A 20,260-nucleotide genomic window follows, 5' to 3' on the forward strand; every position below is an offset into this window, starting at 1 on the left:
AGATATAAAGTGTCTTTGTTGCGGAAAACTTTGTAAACCTGATTAGTACACACCTGGTCAAGCTGTTTCTGAATTTTGCTCTGCTCCTCGGTAACCAGCTTTAATTTTTCTGCATCTGCCTCAGCTAATTCCCTCCCAGCTTTCTTTGCAGTGCGTTGCTTAGCGCAAAGAGCCTTGCGAGATTTACGATGAACTCCAATTTGCTCCTCCAAAAATTTCAACTGCATTTGGAGTAACTGTTGAGTGTGAAGAAGCCATTCCTCATACTGGTGCTGTTCTGCATCATCTGTATCAGAATAAGAAAACATAATGGGTCAAATGTAACAGTAGGGTGTACATGCATAAAACTATTTGGGCACTGATAACACATTTATTCACAACTTAATTCCTTCTTAACAAGAAGCACCAATTGTAAAACGTACTGATGATTCCTTGCACAAATTGGGGAGGGTTGGGTCTTGACTGGGTGGGATCGCTTGTTTCTCCCTCCTTAAGAGAAAAAGAAAGGATTTAAACAATGAAATTGAACTGGAAAATATAATCAGTTTTTGGACAGGTAACACAGCATACCTTCGGTGGTCCAGATGCAAGCTGAGCTGGATCTGTGCCTGGAGCAGAGGCTAGCCTCTGAGCAAGAAGAGAAACTTGTTGCCTAAAGAGAGAGCAAAATGTGAAATATGTGCAAACAGAGCTTCCTTTGGTCTTACAACCAATACAAAGGTTGAATAAAAACTAATTACCCGGTAACAAAGAAGTAAACCAATGAACTTATGAAAGGTTTACACCAGCCTTTCCAAAACTTCAAACTGTCGCAGCCCACTGAATTAAAAAATTACACAGGCCCAACAAATGGTGGACGTATTGAAGTTTAATCATTGGTTATTGTGTTATAGAATTGTATTATTACATTTTATTGTTATTTAACATCTCCACTCAAACTATTACTGATTCTCCTCTTTAAGTTCACAATCAACTGTAAGTGCTCACAAGAATTGGTTTACACAAAAAAGTACCTGTTAATGCCTGGAGGAACAACCATTGGATCCTGTGCCAACACTCTCTTGATACCCTTGAGCGCCACCATCTTTGCCTTGGCGATTGGATCCATGATGTCATCTGTCGCAAATGTGTCTAAATCTGCAAGAACAAGACACAACCGTTGATGAAGGGTGCAAAGACATCATTACAAAGCAGACCAAGAAGAGTGACAACGTCTGTGATTACCTTTATCTGGGAAGAAATTGTTAGCCAGAGGTGACTGTTTAACCACTTGCTGTGGCTGCGGTTGATGAGTGAGACCAGCATGGATACCTGGCTGCCCCATCCTCATCATGGCTTGCTGCTGGGCCATTGCCGTGTGAGGAGGAGGTGCTATTCCACTTCCCATGAGCCTTTGCTGCTGCTGCTGTTGCAGCATGTGGGAAGGACGAGGCCCCATTCCTGGCTGCGTCATCATTCCTTGATGAGGAGGACGATGATGTTGTGGCAGCATTGTCTGCCCAGGTGCCTGTGGGTTTGACTGTTGATTTGGGAGACCAGGAAAATTCGGTGTCATGCCCCCTTGGTGGAGGGAACTGAGTTGTTGCTGCTGTTGCTGCTTCTGTTGTTCCTTCTTTTCATGCTCTAACAAATCCTGTATCAAGAGAGGCAGCTCACCATCTAAAGAGCTCTCTACCTTAGCCAAATCTACAGCAGGGGAGTGTTGTCCGCCTACATCAGGCAGCCCCAGTGGATCATCACCAATATCTGCACTAGTAGCTGATGGGAAAGGCAATGCTTCCGCTTGACCTGGTAGGGGGTACTGTAGTCCCCCTAATCGAACTGAACTGAGTGAAGCTGTCTGGTTTTCTACCTGAGCAGACTTGGCTGATGATGTGTTCCCACCAAGAAGCATTGACACAGCCTCTCCTAACTCATCTTTCACCACAGGCTGGCCTGGTTGCAGCTGAGGGGTCAAACCTGTGTCCTCTACTTTGACCTTGGACATATCAGCAGTATGTGCGGAGGATGACAGCTGGGTAGAAACTCCCCCTACAGTGCCAGTGGCCGTTGTGAGAGACTTCTGCCCTGGCTCCTTTGAGGCTTTCTCTTCCAATTTAACAACAACAGATCCAGAGGAAGATGACGGTGCCTCACTTTCTGCCTCTACCAACCGCAACTGATCTGAGAAGACATCTTTTGGGTCTCCTTGGTCCAGCTCAGGGTCAGTGTAAGCCAGGAGGTCAAATTCATCACTGTTAAGCAAGTCATCCAGATGTGGATCATTGGTCTCAAGGTTGTCCAGGTTACCCAAGTCATCGTCTCCTTTGTCAGGGTCCAAATCTAGAGCCAAATCATCCTCATCTTCTACACCTCCGTCTCCGTGGGTGTTTTCAAGCCCCTCGAGGTCAGGCTCTGGCAGTTCCTCGCTGTTTTCTGCCGTGGCAGGCTGCGTTCCTGGGACTACACTGGGTTGTGGATGCTGATGCTGCACTGTGCCGGGAATGTTCGGGTTGGAAAGAGCTGTCTGGGGATGCAGATGAGGCTGTTGTGTTACTGTTCCTGAAGAGTGCTGAGGCAATAAAGTTGAAAGGCCACCCTGCTGTAACCCCAGCTGTGCGTTGCTGGCTCCATCTGTTTGAATGCCCTCCGTTTGAGCAATGGGATGTTGATGAACATATGGTGCCGTCTCTGGTTGTTGCAAAAAAAGCCGTGGTCTGGGCTGCGGTCCACGCTGCATGAACTGGTGACGGATGGGTAGCCTCTGCGAGTTGTGTCTTAATTCAATGAACTGAGGTGGGGGTCCTTGACATACTGGCTGCATGGTCTCTCCTCCATGTCCTTGTATCATGTTTGGGTTACCCATGCCTTCCATACCCTGTAGGTTTACAGCAGTGTTTAGGTTTTGCCTCATGCCAATAGCCTCCATGCCAGGCTGGGGAAACCTCCGAGGACCTGGAGCATGAGTCTGCCACTGCTGATGGAACGGTGGACGAGGAAACATTCCTTGAGGTCGCATTGGCCCTTGTGGCCTGAAAGACAAACACAAAAGGAAAACATACTTCAATGTCATTATGTGTACTGTTTCACTAAATTTTAAATGATTGGGTAGGGGCTAATTTGGAATGTGAATTATGTCTTTCAAGACAAGGAATTACTTGAATAATGAAACCTCTATGCCCCTTCCCGCCCTTCCACATGGACCCCATTTTTCCAGACCACGGTTTACAAGTGGGAACCTCTCTTCACTTTTTTTCTTCTTTTTTTTTGCCTGACCCACAACACCTCAGGAAGGCTGGTTCTACTGCAGAACCCCTATAGCTCATCTACTTTACAACAAAGCCATCACAGCCCAAACAGCAGCACTGCCAGCTTCAACAGACCCAGGCTCCACGTAATGACCATGTCTCTCAATAGTCCTATCCAGACTGCTTTTTCAAGTCGCGATAATCACATCTGTGGTGTTCAGCCTTCATCGTGATTGTTCTGGAGCGGTAATGGTGGGACAAACGGATGCCTCCTCTGTACCTTCTACAGCGGCAGTAACAGAGGCGTAACAGGGGACATGATGGATCAGCGCTGTGTGTTTGAGCATGACTGACTGTGTGTATGCAGAGCTCAAGCTGTGCCCCTCAAACGAAATGTGAATTCACAGACTGGTGAAAGAATATGACGAGCAATCAATACGAAAAAAAGTAATTACCACTGAGCCTAGTTACGGCGCTTTTGGAAAAGGACTAATAACAGACTGTAAATTTTAATTTTCACTCACAATAATTAAATCCATCCACTTTCCCTTCTTTGCCTGAGACACTGCCTTTGTACATCCTCTTGCCAATTTACCTGCTCCACCACCAGCTTCCTGCTTTATTCCACAATGGTTTACTAGATCTGATGATGGTATTTCAGAGAGTGACTCTGGCCACCATCAACCTGGGAAATAGTTCAAACTGCAGCTACCACAACTTCAACTTGCCGATGAGCCTTTAATTTTACATGTGCTAATCATAATTTAGGAATATCAGAGTTTGGATGTGTATGTAGCTAAAGATACTATAACTGTACCTAACCAAAGTGAACAGGTCATGGAAGTTCTTACGTTACCATGATTTAAGTAGCAAAGGAAATTATCCAGTTATGGAAGTAGTTATCGCACATTGTTTCGCACAAATTGTATTGTAACTGACCTTTGTGCACTGGGATCCATAAGGGCAGGGGTTCCTGTAGGTGGTGGGCGAATTAGTTTGTCATCCATGCCCCCAATAGCCATGGGAATCTTTCCTGCTACTGAAGCCTGAGCTCCAGCAGGAGTAGCAGTAACACGATCCTTGAAGAAGTAAAAACAGCAAGAATAGATAAATGGACCATTCTTTTTACTAATCACTTACATGCACCTAACCGAACATTTCTTTATTAATAAATCATTCTGTTTACATTTGCAGGGTTTGTGGACAATTTTTAAGGTTTTACCTGTGGATAAGGTGGTGGTGCTCTGTGGCCCTTGTCTTGTTGAAAGGCTCCCATCTCTCCTCCAGCCCAGCCGGGGGATGCACTGCCAGCAGCCGCAGCAGCCTCCTTCTCTTGTCTAATGGAATTTCTTTGCATTTGTTGCCTTATTAAGAATTCCCTCAGTCTCTGGCGCTAAAAAAACAAACAAACCACAACATTAACAATAGAGAAACAAAAAGGCACTGATCAGTAACATACTATAAAAAAAGTGAATAATTGTTCAGTGGCTTTTACTTTAATACCTGTCTGTGCTTCTCCAACTCTGAAGGGCTAAGGCCGGCCAAAGCAGGATCTTGCCCGGCTGAAATGTCAGGAATTTCTTGGGTGCCTGGCAAAGGTGGCTGATGAGGTGTATCTGGAGGACGCACAGCTTGCAGTTCGTGAGACCCAGAGGAAGGTGGCCCCCGAGAGCTGAAGTTGTCTCCCCCCATAGTCTGCTGAGTTTGTGCCTGTGATTGCTGAAGCTGACCCTGTAACATCTGACTCTGTTGCTGGGTTATTTGGAAGCCTCCAGTGCTCGGACTGCGACTGAAAGTAGGAGGTGTGGATGGTTTACCAGAGAGAGGATCCCCAATGGAAGTGTTGGTTGGATGGGGTGGAGGTTGCTGGTTAGGAGGTGAGCTTTTGTAACTTGCAGTTCCCTCTGGGGCGGCAGAGGAGGGGCGAGGAGGTTTGGGGATAGTAGCAAAGGGATCTCGGGACTGTGGCCTCGAAGGTGGCTGAGAACAAGGGTCTGGGGATTGGAAACGAGGGGTTGCAGGTGACTGGACAGAGTAACCGTCATTTGAGTTGCCACCAGGAGTGTGAGGAGACTGAGAGCTGCCTTGGGACTGTGGACTGGAGGGCACCCTAGGGCATAGTTCCTGTTGACCTCCAGGGTGTCTTTGTGGTCCAAGGGAGCAATTATCGCCCGACTGTGGTCTTGGAGTTAGCGATGGCTGAGTGTGTGGATCAGAGAAAGAGTGAGAGGGAGACTGCCTGTAGCCTTCAGAGGGGTGGCCAGGGGAAGCTCCAGGATGCAGTGCCCCACCCTCCCCTTGGTGCATTCGGGGTGTCATAGGTGCCTTAAATAAACCATCCCCAGAATCCAGCATCCCAGCAGGGGAGCCAGTGGATAAGTCAAGTCTTCCAACTGAGGAGGCGCGTGGAGAAGGTGCACTCATATCAGCCCTGAACTGCCCTGTGTTGGCAGGTGAGGAAGCCACCGCAGATGGTGACGGGGATGAACCATAATCTGGCCTAACCATCCCTTGCTGGTTTCTGAATGGGTCTCCATAGTGTATATTGTGGGATGGGGAGAAGAGCGGCGATTCCCCAAGCCCAGCACCTCTTGAATGAGGACTTTCTGGAGGTCCTATGGACTCCTGAGAGCCCTGCTGTGATTGTGGTAGATGACTCTGTTGATGCTGTTGTTGTTGTTGATGTTGCTGCTGCAGCTGCGATCTGAAATAGGGGTCAACCTGCTGAGCCCGTCTGGGGGTTCCAGGAGTTCCTGGTTGCATGTCAAAGGGGCCAAGACTGGCTGGCCGTCCCTGAGGAGGACCCGGTGGGCCGGAAGCGGAATAACCTGAGGAAGAGGCCTGCAAGGGGCTGGCCCCAGCATGGGAGAAGGGGGTGGTTGGGTGAGAGTGAGAGTGAGGCGACTGAGCAGGCAGCTTGGCTAAGGGATCTGTCCGAATTTCAGCTGACCCTGGGGTCTTCACGGGTCCATCTGAGAAAAAGACAGACGATGATCCTGAATCTGGAGGGAAGGGATAGGGGCTCTCTGCAGAGCTGGGCTGGGAAGAGATTGATGTAGAGCCTGAAGGCGGAGGGATCTGGAGGTGTAAGCTGGGTCGTTCTCCTTTCACACGTCCCGCCTCTATTTTGATTGGCCTGCACACCTGACTCTCCGCCTGCTTTGAGAAGAGGACAGAAGAAACATTAACATCCTGCACCTAACATAAAAAGGTACCTCATGTTCCATTTAGTTTGACAGAACAAAAAGGAAGCTTATTTGACACTAAAACTCACCTTCTGTGCCTTATTGATTCTCTGAGCAGCTCGGTTATCTTTGGCCTTTTGCTACAATAATAAATTAAATATAAATAATAAATTAGAAAACAAAATATTTTGAAAATGAAACTTGAGTACTGCATGAGTACTACACCATGGTATCATTGCAGATAGTTCTAATGAGTAATATCCACCACACAGAAAAAATATGATTTTCTTTTTTAAATCAGAACCGTTTCATAAGAGTGAATAAACCACAAGTCAGCTGGGCAATGAAATTAAATGAACTGGCTAGAAAATTCAATTTAATAGAAATATAAAACAAAAAGATTCAGACAACAAATGTTGAGGTCATTTAGTTGATTCTCTCTTCTAACCTACCAGATATGGAACCTTGTCAGCAGCTGACACCTTCCTCCAGATCTTCATGATTTGCTTACAGCGACTCGCCCAGTCTGTGACAGCAGAGACATTAGAATTGCTCAACATCAACAAATACCTTCAATGGACAGTTTGCTCATACAGAAGGTTGTACACGTTTATAACTCACCTGGGTAGTCCTGTTTGAGGGTTGGAAAGTTGGTGTTAGCATAAAGCACAGGGGAAATAGTTGAGAGTTCCCCAAGCTCCTCATCTTTCTCCCAACGCTGCAGACTGCGCTGGTTGTAGGAAAGCCCATCACCCTCTGCCTCAGTGGGCGTTGGTGGGGAAGAGGGGGTAGCTGGGGTTGAGGGAGTGGCCCAGGGGCTCTCTTCTCCACCATCTGGACTGAACAGTCCTCCTCTGTCCCTACAAACCAGAGGGTATTGTCTTACATAAAACCATCAGCTTCCACAGCTGGGCAGAACATCAGTAGACAGTTAAAACTGAAAAAAACAAATCCAGCTAGTTCAGTATTGGTCCTACCGCATGTCAAAGAACGGTGACTGAGAAAGGCCAGGAAAGGCGTCCATCATTCCAGCTGAGGGCAGGGACCCTGCAAAAGATTTTTCCATGTTTTAAACCCAAGGCCTAACTTTCCTTGTACATTACAATCCTCACAAACTCTCCCACAATACAGCATTTCTTGTTTGGAACATTTATGATCTCGTGCAGTCATCCTGCAGCACATACCTGAGAGGAGAGCTCTCTGAGGCAGAGCGCTACGATTGAGTTCTCCCTTACTGCCCTCCAGGATCGGCTTTATGCCACCCAAAGAGGAGCCATCTGGCACTCCAAGAACCTTCCTGAAGAACTGCTCAGAGTCCTGACTTACCACCCCTTGAGGAAGACCTGTTTTAAAAGACAACACCATGTAATATATGACGTTTACACAGGATCTTAAGTTAATGCAGCGTACAATACATGCCCAAATCTCTTTAAGGGATTACCTTCACTTTTATCTGCATCAGAGTCAAGAGCATCAGTTGATGGCTGCTCCTTCAGCGATGAGGATGGTGCAGAATCTCCTACAAATGTATATTAATAGATACATTTATATTTAACCATGATAATAACCAGAAGCATTACTTTGCAAACAGTCACTTACCTGCACCTTCTCCCTGAGCCTTGAAGGCTTCACCCCCCTCTTGCTTAAGTGGGAAATCTGTCATCACGCGATCCTTGGCCTCAGCGACTGAGAGAAACACAAAGGTTTACACCCTGCACACACACATCTTGTTTTACTAATAGCGAACGTCAGAGGTCAAGTTAGTGTTCTTACTCTCTGGAGCAGAAGTATTGACCCCTGGAGGGGCTGGTAGCGAGGGGCGGACCAGACCAGAGCCGGACCTCTGTCCTTGGGGTAACATCACAACTTTCTTACTCAAGTCTATCAATGTCTTCCCAAAGAACGCCTCCTGTAGTGAACAAGTAAGATGATGACATTGTCAATAGCGACATCAAAGTTAAAAACTTAAAAATGCAGATTGGGCAAAAAAAGAATAATGGGGCAAAGGACGACTAGAGACCTGGAGGTAAGCTGGAAACATGTCCTCTAGTTTGCTCTTCTTCCGGCCACGACGTTTCTTGGCCTGTTCCTCTCCCTCCACTGGTTTAGGATCCATTATGTTATCTGTGTCGGGGTGGGGTCCTACACACATAGCCATGGTAGTCAGTATCACAAATGTACAACACTGACATTACAAAATCAGCCAAAGTGCCATCAGTAATGCATAATAATCATGCAAAATGATGAGGTGGCTGGAGACCAAAGCAGCCCCATCTAAAATAATGAAAGAGAGCAAGGAATGCGACTCTGGACTTTGTATCTAATAAAGAAAAAAGATAACCAAGAAATCTACTTCTTTGCTGGATGACCTTGGTTGTTTGGGCAAACGCCTACATTAGCAAGTCCAACAACACCACAAGTTCCCTTACTCAGATAAAAGAGGCAGTTTGCTCTTAATGAAAGGATAATGTGACTATAAGAACGAGAGACCCAAAAAAGCAGGAAAACCGTTTCAACTGTTTTTCTGAGCAACAAACATGGAGTTATCCTACATATTACTCCAGCTTAATTTGATAGGTTGTAATGATTTACATAGTTTGAACAAGTAAATGCTGTGTGAAATACAATTGATATGCTGTTGTACTGTTCATCACCTTCATCAATGGTTCTCTCTATTGGCTGTCCATCTAACATAGTCTCTCCAGCCAGCTGGGCAAAGAACTCTTTCTTCATCCGCGTGTGACACTTCCTTTGGCGCACCATGAAGCCTCCGATGCCTAGGACAATTTATTTTTAAATATTTAGTGAAGGCTGAGACATTGAATTGGATGTGACAAGTGTTTGTTTGTTTATTTAGTGTGGGAATTTTACCAGGTCGGTATGGTTTTCGCTTTCTCTTTTTGCTATCCTCCGTCTCATCTGCCCCTCCTTTGAGACCCTCGCAGTCAGCCATCCCTTCAGTCCCCTCAGCGCCAGCTTCTCTGTAAGGGCTCCCGTGGTTTTCCATCTTGGGTTCACAGTCCATGGGCTCCCCACAGCCTACAAAACACAGAGGCACTGCTTTAGCGAAACATGTTCAAATACATGTTCCCACGTTTCATGCTATTGATCATACACCAACGGGTGAGTAGCAAAAGAGAGCCGACCTTTTCCATCCTCTCCTTCTCCCTCGATATCCCTCAGATCCATTCCATCAGGACCTCCTTCACAACACAGAGTGCCGAGGCGGGAGCGACGCTGCCGTCTCTTGTGAAGGGGAGACATAGAGATGCTCCGGAGTAAGGACATACCAGACTCCGTCAGCCACACACCCTCCAACCTGTAAAACTGGGGTTCTGTAAAGTCACGAGAGCAAACATGAAGGACAAACAGAAAAACAAATACCAGACTACCACACAAGGTTTGTTTATGATACCAAAAATGAACTTTTTAAACGCACTAACCTGGCTCTTTGATCTTTATTGAAGCCATAATGGCTGACTCTACTACTGTGAAAAAAGGCAAAATCGGTGGGTGGGATAGGGGGGGCAACAGAAAACAACATCATCAGTGCATACGAGAATATCCCGTTTATATGTAAAATATCAAAGGTCTTCACTTCTTCAGTTTTTGTGTTCTTGTGAGACTTACCCACAGGTTTTGGAACATATGGGGTGCAGGATGTGCAGGCAAAGCCCTCATCAGAAGCTTGTTCCACCTCGTCTTCTGTGTACAGACTTTCACAGACCGCGTGGACCCATCTGCACACAGCGAGAAATATATTGGTCTTACTTTTCCTCACAAATCACACAGCAAATCAAAAGATGCTATGGAATAATTCATGATGTGAAAAATCATAAATAATCCATTCCCCGCTTGTCATCATTAGCTGCAGTCTCATGAATACCTAAGTCTGGAGTGTGTGTGTGTGTGTGTGTGTGTGTGTGTGTGTGTGTGTGTGTGTGTCGTTCTAATGAGCAGCACCCACCTATCACAGTACTGACACTGCAGCAGCAGCTCCTCCTCCATGAAGTTTTCCCTGCATACAGGACAAGTGACGAGGCTGGCACAGGGACCACAGTGGGTATAGTTGTTCTGCCACTCACAGTGGAACCCTGGTGTGTTGGACCCACACTGCACGCAGCACACACACCTGCACAGGAAAAGTGAAGCTCACTTCAACAAAAATACAGCTTGTATGAAAGAGAGTGGTGTAACAATTTCTCTGCGCCTGAGGAAGCAAAGAGGCGGAGGGTTGGGCCTGTGAATTACTAATGCAGGACTGAGGCAGAAGTGTTTTACATAATATGCAAATTTTAATGTACTCATTTTCATTTGACCCCATTCAAAGCTGCATGCTGAACAAAGCTTTGTGCTCTTAAAACTTTTTTTTTTTTTTTACCATTTGCACTTCCAACCACCCTTAGGAACATTGTGCAGGGGTGGATCCAAGCAGTAAGTGTGGTAGCTGACATCACAGTCATCACACAGCAACAGTCGGGAGGGGTCCGAAGCCTTTCCGCACATTTCACATACTATACACTCCAAACATCGCCATCCTTTACGGAGCATTGTCTTGGTGATCTACAGGGGGGGAAAGTAGGTTAAAGTTTTCTGGATTTCAAAACACAGGGATAATAAAAAAAAAAGAAAAAAAGACCAACGTTAACGTGTACTTACTTTGCTGTTCACACAGTACGGATGGTAACACTGGGCACACTGAGCACAAGCTAACAACTGCCCTTCCACACCCTTTCCAAAACTGCCACATACAACACACATGTCCTAAAACAGGGAGAACAAAGAAACCATTCATCTGGTAAATTGCATTTAGAAGTGACAACTGCCAACAGCAAACGTCAACCCCATTATTATCAATGTCACACTACAACAAGAACTGTACCTGGAGAAGGACAAATTTATCAGTGTTTGAGAAAAGAACCACGGTGTTCTGCATGGTGTCGTCCTCCTCCTCTTCCTCCTCCTTACTTATTCCAGTGTCTGCGGTCATGCTTAGCTGTGGAAAGGAGCAAGAGTAATGCAAAACTATTCAATGAAACACAGTGATGACTGCATCGTCAATGGCAGAAATTGTTGACGATTTTTCTTTTTCAGAACACTGAACAAAATCCAAACTTACCAAGAATGCGTCAATGCAGGAGGCCATGGCTTTCAGGCGTGACCTTCCACCACGTCCTCTCCCTCCACCACCCCCTCGAGGTCTTCGCTTCCCAGGAAAACTATTGCTTCGGCCCTACAATCCGAGGAAAGGTCAACTCAATATAAAAGTTGTTTTGTGAATAAGGTTGTGGTAAAAAACTGTTGACACAGTTCCTCAAAAAAAAAAAAAACTAATTCATGGCGAACTCACCTGCTTGACCCGTGAGCGGCCTGGGGATCCTCTCCGCTTCACCTTTTCTCGGTCACTTCTGAGGGGTTCAAAGGGAAGCGAGTCATCGGTCTCGGAGAGCAGGTTGTCTGCGTGCGATTGGCCGGCATGAACGAGGCCAAACTCCATGGAGAGCTGAGGGTCGGGCTCTCCCGGAGAGCCCAAAAACCCACTGCTGCTCTCATCTCCGTGGCTCATGTTGGACATTTCGTCCAGCAGCAATTCGGGCTTCACGTCTCGCTCGAGAAGCTCCTGCTTTATGTCGTGTCCTTCTTTCATCAGCTCGTCATCCTCATCTTCCTCATCCTCTTCCTCAGAGTGAGGTAGTGACCTCCCCTCCATGTCTACAGCAGTGAGGGCCTCCTGAGTATCTACTGATACAGAAAGAGGAGAGGGGGACAGGGGGTTTGGGTATGGACTTCTTTCCTGCTGGTCAGACATGGGCAAATGCTCCGTTTTGTCCACAGAGGCAGGAGAAGCTGGTAACTTTGGTGGATCCTTACTTAAAGTTTCTTTGACAGACTTGCCATCCAAGCCACTCTGTAATAACTTAGGTGACGCATCTTGCTCGGTTGAGGGAGTGGCCGCCTGCGTCTCCTCTTCTTTCTCCACCTCCATACTCTCAGGGCCTTCGAGCGTCACCGATGTTTGTTCTCCTGTAGGCTTGTTAGAGAGCAACTCTCCTGGAAACCCCTGGGAAGGGGTTGTCTGGGACAAACGGCTTTCTGTGTCTTCTGCTCTCTCTTCATCAGCAGGTAGACAAGGGGCCCCCTGTTTTGCGGCTGCAGGTTCTACATTCGAGAAGAAGGAATGTGTTTTTATTAGTGTCAACATCTTCAATCTGTCATTAGTTACGGCACACCGCCATACAAATAGAGTGCTGCTTTGTATTCATTTTTTTTAAACAAGCATAAATACAGTGTATCCCGAGTTTACCTTTAGACTCATGTGCAGCAGGGAGCACCTCAGAAGTAAACTCTTCAGTTGCTGACTTCAGCTCTTCCTGCAGGATTTTCTTCCCAATATCTGATGTCTCAACCAGCACAGACTCTGCCCCTGAGATCAAAACAAATCAAACTTATGAATAAGAACACATCAAAAACTTACATCGTTTAAATTGACCCCCCCCCCCCCAAAAAAAAAAGACTTAAATGGCTTGTGTGCTTTATGATATGTAATGCAGTACTTGTACTTACCCAAGTCCATCGGTGATTCTTTGTCAGTCTCCGCTTCACCTGGGTCCAGCTCCGACGTGCTTCTCTTTCCCTGTGTGAGTGATAAGTCTGTGTGCTCCTCTGTCACCGTGTCTGCATCCCTTTGGATTGTCTTCTCCACCAAATCCACATGCCCAACAGTCTCTTCAGGCACCTGTTTCACTGCTGTGTGTGGTTGAGTGATTGGCTGCTGCTGGTACTCCTTGCAAAGCAGGCAAATGCACTTTGCTTCTGGAAGTTCCCCTGGTAAAGCACACTCACTGTGCATCCACCTAAGACAGTAAAGAGAAAAAAAAAAGAAAAAAAACATCAAGACATTGGAATTACAAGCCAACATGATCACTGCTTTAATAAAAGCCTCAGCATGTGTGCATCAAACTAACCTGTGACAAATGGTGCAGCACTGCAGAGTGACAGATGGGTTGGCTGCTTTGCTGCAGACACTGCACATCGTGCTGCGGTGACGCTGGCAGCCCTCACACACGGCGTAATTGTCAAACCACTGGGCCGAACCTGGCAGCCCCAGTCCTCGAACGCCACACTCCGTACAGACACGACACCTCTGGAAAAATAGATGTGAGTAAGATGACAGGTTAAACACAACAGTTGAAGATGTAGATAAATGTTCTTTCAGGTGTTGTGGTAAATTTACATTTCAAATGATACTGTTTCAACAAGTCAGTGAGCTCGCTTTCAAACGAATGTGACTTTGGTCCCGTTAACACCTGGTATAAATATGTGGTTAATCACAAGTGGACAAACCTTGAGTAAGGGCAAACTGACAGTAGAAAAGTTGTCCTGTACCGTGCTTAAGCATGATTGCCGCCCCCTTCCACCCAAAGGGTGCAAAGAAAAAGACAGCTACTTTACTAACTTTGTGTCTTAATTGGAGTCATTCTTAGTCAGATACAGCCATAAGACTCTGGAATTTCTCCTTCATTAAAGCTTTCAACATTATGTACCCGTATGCTTGTGCTCGTGCATGAACTGTTTCTGTGCCTAAGCAGATCTCTTTGAAGCGTTGCCAGGACCAAGGAAGTGCACCGTGCTTGAGGAAGGATCGGAGGACTCACACTAGTCGAATGAACTGGACTTTAGGGTTGAAGCGTGCTTGGGTAGGGATTGCCTAGCGTGAGAGCACTCTAAGAGTGTTCACACTTTGCATTGGAAACGCGTCACCAGTGGCCATTTGTGGTCTGATCTCGCTTACTTGCTTCATAAAAGTGTTACTGGCACTTGAAGAAGCGGGCCTTAATGTGACCCAGGGCCTGTGAGTCTTCACACTACCAAACCAATGTGGACAAATGCATTCATCTCTGTATGGGGCTCGAGTGATATTAAAGAGATTGTCTTGAGATCTCACCACCTCAGCAGGGATGTAAATAGAGTCTTACTCTGCATTTCCACAGGTCGGAGGGAAGAGAATCCATAGCAGGCTGGAGACAGAAGGTGTGGTAGCCCTTATCACAGGCATCGCAAACCAGCATTTTGGAGTCTTCCCCTGGTTGTCTGAAACAATTTTTAAAGCCATTTATTATATTGTCTATTAAGAGAGAAAAAAACACAACTACAATGAGACAAATGAAGAAAAAAATTTGACCTCAAAAAGGAGACATCGGTACCCACTAAGACGGACTCACCTGCAAGTCTGGCACACTTTACACTCTGGACACTGCCATCCCGCCCGCTGGATGGGCGTGGCACCAATCTCCAGACAGGCCGCGTGATAATGTAAGCCACAACCCGTACAGAACAGCAAGTCAGTGAGCCCCCCTGCAGAGTCACACACCGCACACCAGGACTCTTCACCTGCTGTAATAAAAAAACATACCAAAGGATTTGATATGAGAAATGAAGCCGATTGGATTCTTCAGTTTATCTTAGTCGAGTAGTGAGTAGGGAATTTACAAAGTGCAGACAGCCCAGTAGAAGGCCACGTTTTGTTTGGAAAAGAAAGCATGCAGTTGTGTTCAAAAGCGTCAAAGCCCTATTATACTACGAGCACTGCCCTAGTAATAACAGCACAAAACATTGAGGTTTCTTACCCAGCTCCTCTGCCTTTTCTATGTGCTCTGGACAGAGGAGGGCCAACTGCTTCATGGACTGGAAGGATCCACTGGCTGCTGAGCAGGGGAAGTGGTAGAACCGTGAGCAGCCCTCAGCATGGCATGGAATGGTTGCACCCAGTCTTTTGCAGTAATCGCAAAGCTGAAACAAAACCAAGTACGATTATTGAAGGAAGTCGTTAACCCTTAATTTCCCTCCTAATAACATCAAATCTAGGTATACACCGAGTGAAATTACCTGCTGTGTCCCTGAGATAACGGCCTTATCCACGTTCTCCAGCTCCTCATTCTCCAATTGCTTCACTCCCTCCGACCATGCTGCACACCAGTGATGAACCCAACAACCCTCTGCTCATTGAAGGAAAAAAATAAAGTGAGTTAAATATTATTACAACAACAAAGTGTTTTGTATTTACCAAAAATGTTCATGGAATAAAATGTCATAATCTAACCTGAGTCATTAAAGAGTGCTGCCAAACAGGGTGAGTGAGAAAATCCAATGGAAGACAGATCATCATTCCCAGGCTGTGGCAGTGGGGAAGTTGATGGCTTGAGGGTCTGCTGCTCAGAAGACGGTCCAAAGTGTCTCAGTTCCCTCTGTCCATGCAGGCTCCTTTCCACACAGTTACAAAGTGCACAGGCTCGAATGCTCTCTCTGCCACAATCAAAAACGTCAGGGGCAAGAAAAAGAAAAAAGAAAGAAAACACACAAAATAGATTTAGTCTTGCAAGTGCTAAAAAAAAGACAAATCCTTGAGATGAATATCCCAACAATGGGCATGATAAGCTTTGCTCTCTAAATAAACACTTACATAGGTGGGCTGGAAGAGGCAGCAATTGCACCTGACATGTCCTCAGGAGCAAGAAGGGCGTTCGACTCCTCTTCAGAGGAGACATGCTGCTTTGAAGGGGCACTGTCATCAGCTGAGGAAAAAAACAAACCCTTACTGTAAGCAAAACACTATATATAGCGTAATCCAATAACAAAATCATTAAGCCAAATTTGATTCATCTGCAATGATGAAATAATATCACCACATCTGTTTCCCCAGCATGGTCAAGAAAATTAATTACCAAACGTACTTAGTGAGAAAATGAAAAGATCTATTTGTTTTCACCCCTGTGTTTTCTTTTTCAGCCAAACAGGCTCAAATTCATCTTTGCACAGTAGTTCATGTTCATGATAAATGACGCTGGGACACGGAGAACATTCGAAGTATATTTACCTGTTGGTTCAGAGTCATTCTCCTCGCAGTTTGATTTCTGCTCGTCCATACCCCTTACTGATTTTGACCTCCTTGACAGAGATCTGCAATTAAAGAATCAAAGTGTATCCTGAGGAAGAACTTTTACAAGATATTATTCAGCCGATAATGGCCGAGCCAGGAGCAGTGTTTGTGTTACTACAATGATTACATGAACAAAATACTAAATGCATTACAGTTAACTTAACAGCTTACAAGACGTGATCAGCTATGTTGCACACAGGCTACCAACACATTAAAAGGGCCATTGCTCATTATTTAACATGTATTTATCTTTATGCAAAAGGAATCTTCAAAATTAATCTTTTAGAGTAACACCACAATAAACACAATTAATCTTCACCTAAAAGCTCATTTTACTATCAATCTCATGATCAACAACATGTTCATTTTGGCCCCTTTCCCCTGACTTTACACGGTCTAAGGGTTATTCGCACCATCGTTAGCACTAATGCGGTCGAGCCTCAAACTCAGGAGAAGAGCGCCCAGGACTACAAGAGACTACCGGAAACCACTTTAACAATTCCGCGTATTATTTACCAAGCAATGCATAGTCCAAATCGGTGACACAGCCGCGTCAAAACGCACAAACTGTTAAAAACATAGAGGATGTTTTCTTAAAATTAAACAACCATAAATCGGGATACACAAAGAAAACACAACTTCCGTATCTCGGACTTCCTGTTGCAACGGGGCTCCTCTCGTGCAGAACCTCGGCCGCTCGTATCATAGTTCCGCTTTGAGATTTACGCCATTAAACAGAAATATTGTAAAACAAACAATGTAGGACGGGGGTGGGGAGGGGAGCTTAACGTGTCTTTCATCTACGTACCATATTAAAGGAAGTGCGAAGCACAGTGTTAACGTTGAAAAGTCCGTTAACAGAAATGCTTAAAAAAAGGGCTCATGATTTGCAAGGTGTTTTACTTTAAGCCCACAAAAGCAGAAACAACAGCAACACCTCGATGTGTTACATGATGTTGAAAGTGTTTGAAAACAGAGAAACGACGGAAGGATCGTGAGTTAAGCGACGCTGTCAGTCTAAAAATACAATAATTATGACTCCGACTTTAAAATATGAAGATCCTGATGTGTCTCGTACAATCGTATGTGTTAGAAACAAAGTAAAAACGTAAAACCTTCAAAAGAAACATCCTTTAAGATAATGATATAACACACACACATTTGGAAATGTCCCATGTAGTCATGGAGGCAATAAAAATAGATACCTGACAGAGGATGGTAGTGTTTATCTGCTCTTTTAAACAACAGCAAAATGAATGACAAATTAAACTCAAACGCTGCACAATAACATTCAAAACCAAAGTCAATGTGTGTGCATCTTTATTTTAAACCATTAAAGTGTGTTTTGCCATCCAGTAACACTGAAGATGAACCTCCCAAAACAAAAGACTGACTTGCACTGAAAACCAAACCACAAAAAAAGTACTATTCTGCACTAAAATGCTATTTATTGGACACTTTGTGAAGCCGTTAGTGACTGAATTAAGCTGATGATAAACATTATTTCATCTTGTGATAACATGCTTGTTATATAGTCCCTGCTACACTCCCATTGCACTCTCTCCTCGACAAACAAGCAACCTTAAATCAAAGCATACATCGTGTTTTAACTATGTGAATGTTTAAAGGCGTATTTTATTAAATTGTATTGAACTAAAGTGATGACATGATGGCGAAGTTGTCGTCTCCTCATCCCAGCTAGCTAAGTTAATGTGCACAGTGTTAACGTAACAAATATACATTACATGTAAACAGTGATACTTTTAAAGTATGTTGTGTTAACCAAAACAGGAAGGTTTTTTTTTTTGCAGTGCCGAGATAAACATTGCAGTTTTATAGTTCAACAATTGCAAAGCTAAGCAGTATTCCTCAATGTAAACATCGACTTCAAAAAGAGAGGTTCTTTCCAGGAAATATCCATGCCCATGTCCCTACTGTCGGGCTGATACGCAAAACCCAACAACTACCAACGGTGACGTAGCAGCAAAGTGTCCCGAAGGACGTAAAACTACGATAAATAAGCCCAGTCTTATGTACTAACACATGTACATCAAACAATATCAACAGACAAGTCTGTGAATCAGACATTGAAAACAACCATTGTAGAAGATATTTCAACCTAAGTTAGCATCCAGGTATCGCGGCTAGTTATCCAGCAAGTAGACGGCCCCCATCTGTTTGAAGCTAACGGCTAAATGTTGCCGAGAGCTAACATTACCCGAACTAAGGTCAGGGTTGGGGCGTCTTTAGGTGTTTTTATTCCCCAGAAGTTAAAAAAAATGATAACCTGCATAATGAGAACAGCTTACCTTTAAGAAACAACGATGTCTCCTCATACATCAGCAGAATCCAAAGCGCCCCACAGCCTCCCGTAATGCTGATGGTCGCTTCATTTTATGTAGCGGACTAACGCTGTGGCTAGCCGGCTGCAGGGAGAGTGGGGGAAGTGCACGTCGGCGGAAGGCAGGCAGGCAGGCTGCTAGTTAGCTCGCTCCTAAAGCCATGCAACTCGACCGTCACTCAAAACAACTTGAGTTTATGTCTAGGAACAGTAAAGCTGCAGGGGAACTATTCACCACCAAGACAAGTCTTCAACAAGTACCCCCACGGTTCATGCAGTGAGCCCAGAGACGATCCGGCTCACTGCTGGTGGATTTAGCTTATCGGCTAATAACCAGTTTACTAGCTTCTGCTCTGTGCAGGAATCTCACTGGCGAGGTCATGAAAGCTAGTGTAAGTTTGCAAGTTGTAGTGCACCCTTATTAGAGAACAAAACTTTGCAGACGAGACACTTTATACATTATTTATTTCACTGAAGTCGACTGCAAACATAATAAATGTGCAGATGAACTTTGCACAGGTGGCCTTCTTTGGGTCACTAGCCTCTCTTGAAGTGCGCTGCGCCAGCACACGGTTGATCGCCAAGTGGCTAGCAGTGCTAGCTATGGGTAACAACTACGTCAAAAATAATTAATGCTACAGAAAAGGATCATTTTTATCACTCCATGTCTGTTAAAAAAAAAAAACGTGTTGAAAATCAAGCGCAACATTGGACGACGAGTTTGTGCGATGTTAACCATATAACGACTGAGAGAGATTTTAATTTCCTAAAAAAAGCTCGGACATGTGAAATATGGTTGATATCGGATAGTAAGTCATCATAATTTCGGGTCCATGGAAGCCATGTTTTATTTGATTGTTATGGTTGTCCGACCACAGCTCCTCTTGATGTGTGCGGACTGATTCACTTTGTTGAATCTTTACCCGCGATCTGAGTGCGATTAGAGTCAAATAAATCTGGGGTGCAAACCTTAATACACTGACTTGGAATTACATTGTGTTGTTTAAGTGTTCCCTTTATTTTATTTCTGAGCAATCACACTTCTGTGAAATTAAACTGTCCACTTAGGAAGCAACACTGATTGACAATTAATTTTACATCCTGTTGTGCAAATGGAATTAGGTAGAAATTATTGGCAATTAGCAAGACACCCCCAATAAAAGAGTGGTACTGCAGGTGGTGACCCCAAATCACCTCTCAGCTCGGATGCTTTCTGGCTGATGTTTTGGTCACTTTTGAGTGATAACGGTGCTTTCAGTGTCGTGGTAGCATGAGACAGAGTCCACAACCAACACAAGTGGCTCAGGTAGTGCAGGTCATCCAGGATGACACATCAATGCGAGCTGTGGCAGAAAGGTTTGCTGTGTCTGTCAGCGTAGTGTCCAGAGCATGGAGGCGCAACCAGGAGACAGGCCAGTACATCAGGAGACGTGGAGGAGGCCATAAGAGGGCAACAACCCTGCAGCAGGACCACTTTGTGCTGCCTTTGTGCAAGGAGGAACAGGAGGAGCGCTGCCAGAGCCCTGCAAAATGACCTCCAGCAGGCCACAAATGTGCATGTGTCTGCTCA

The 20,260-nt window shown here is 45.2% G+C and overlaps 1 protein-coding gene across 5 annotated transcripts in view; it reads right to left on the reverse strand.

Annotated features, from left to right (window-relative positions):
* The window catches only part of kmt2d (lysine (K)-specific methyltransferase 2D), a 31,502-nt gene extending 12,153 nt beyond the window's left edge, over nucleotides 1–19,349 (reverse strand). The window contains exons 1-40 of one of the 5 annotated variants that reach the window (XM_079359254.1): nucleotides 18,659–19,349; nucleotides 16,287–16,369; nucleotides 15,873–15,984; nucleotides 15,513–15,715; nucleotides 15,299–15,408; nucleotides 15,040–15,202; nucleotides 14,635–14,806; nucleotides 14,389–14,503; nucleotides 13,378–13,556; nucleotides 12,977–13,266; nucleotides 12,717–12,836; nucleotides 12,284–12,571; nucleotides 11,763–12,154; nucleotides 11,532–11,645; nucleotides 11,295–11,408; nucleotides 11,072–11,176; nucleotides 10,794–10,975; nucleotides 10,380–10,544; nucleotides 10,043–10,152; nucleotides 9,856–9,900; nucleotides 9,559–9,747; nucleotides 9,284–9,451; nucleotides 9,067–9,189; nucleotides 8,433–8,554; nucleotides 8,186–8,321; nucleotides 8,012–8,098; nucleotides 7,854–7,931; nucleotides 7,597–7,755; nucleotides 7,390–7,459; nucleotides 7,034–7,272; nucleotides 6,865–6,938; nucleotides 6,502–6,552; nucleotides 4,731–6,386; nucleotides 4,450–4,620; nucleotides 4,167–4,306; nucleotides 1,225–3,011; nucleotides 1,014–1,137; nucleotides 571–652; nucleotides 423–489; nucleotides 54–286 (exon numbers count right to left, since the gene is read on the reverse strand). In XM_079359254.1, coding sequence (XP_079215380.1) covers nucleotides 54–286; nucleotides 423–489; nucleotides 571–652; nucleotides 1,014–1,137; nucleotides 1,225–3,011; nucleotides 4,167–4,306; nucleotides 4,450–4,620; nucleotides 4,731–6,386; nucleotides 6,502–6,552; nucleotides 6,865–6,938; nucleotides 7,034–7,272; nucleotides 7,390–7,459; nucleotides 7,597–7,755; nucleotides 7,854–7,931; nucleotides 8,012–8,098; nucleotides 8,186–8,321; nucleotides 8,433–8,554; nucleotides 9,067–9,189; nucleotides 9,284–9,451; nucleotides 9,559–9,747; nucleotides 9,856–9,900; nucleotides 10,043–10,152; nucleotides 10,380–10,544; nucleotides 10,794–10,975; nucleotides 11,072–11,176; nucleotides 11,295–11,408; nucleotides 11,532–11,645; nucleotides 11,763–12,154; nucleotides 12,284–12,571; nucleotides 12,717–12,836; nucleotides 12,977–13,266; nucleotides 13,378–13,556; nucleotides 14,389–14,503; nucleotides 14,635–14,806; nucleotides 15,040–15,202; nucleotides 15,299–15,408; nucleotides 15,513–15,715; nucleotides 15,873–15,984; nucleotides 16,287–16,335 — 8,784 coding nt within the window. In that variant the 5' untranslated portion in view covers nucleotides 16,336–16,369; nucleotides 18,659–19,349. Of the gene's footprint in view, nucleotides 1–53; nucleotides 287–422; nucleotides 490–570; nucleotides 653–1,013; nucleotides 1,138–1,224; nucleotides 3,012–4,166; nucleotides 4,307–4,449; nucleotides 4,621–4,730; nucleotides 6,387–6,501; nucleotides 6,553–6,864; nucleotides 6,939–7,033; nucleotides 7,273–7,389; nucleotides 7,460–7,596; nucleotides 7,756–7,853; nucleotides 7,932–8,011; nucleotides 8,099–8,185; nucleotides 8,322–8,432; nucleotides 8,555–9,066; nucleotides 9,190–9,283; nucleotides 9,452–9,558; nucleotides 9,748–9,855; nucleotides 9,901–10,042; nucleotides 10,153–10,379; nucleotides 10,545–10,793; nucleotides 10,976–11,071; nucleotides 11,177–11,294; nucleotides 11,409–11,531; nucleotides 11,646–11,762; nucleotides 12,572–12,716; nucleotides 12,837–12,976; nucleotides 13,267–13,377; nucleotides 13,557–14,388; nucleotides 14,504–14,634; nucleotides 14,807–15,039; nucleotides 15,203–15,298; nucleotides 15,409–15,512; nucleotides 15,716–15,872; nucleotides 15,985–16,286; nucleotides 16,370–16,865; nucleotides 17,020–18,658 lie in introns of those variants that run through there. The other 4 variants (XM_079359252.1, XM_079359253.1, XM_079359250.1 and 1 more) reach the window with 4 other exon arrangements.
* Between the last annotated feature and the right edge of the window lie 911 nt (nucleotides 19,350–20,260).

This window comes from Symphodus melops, assembly GCF_947650265.1.
Source record: "Symphodus melops genome assembly, chromosome: 13".
NCBI lineage: Eukaryota > Metazoa > Chordata > Actinopteri > Labriformes > Labridae > Symphodus > Symphodus melops.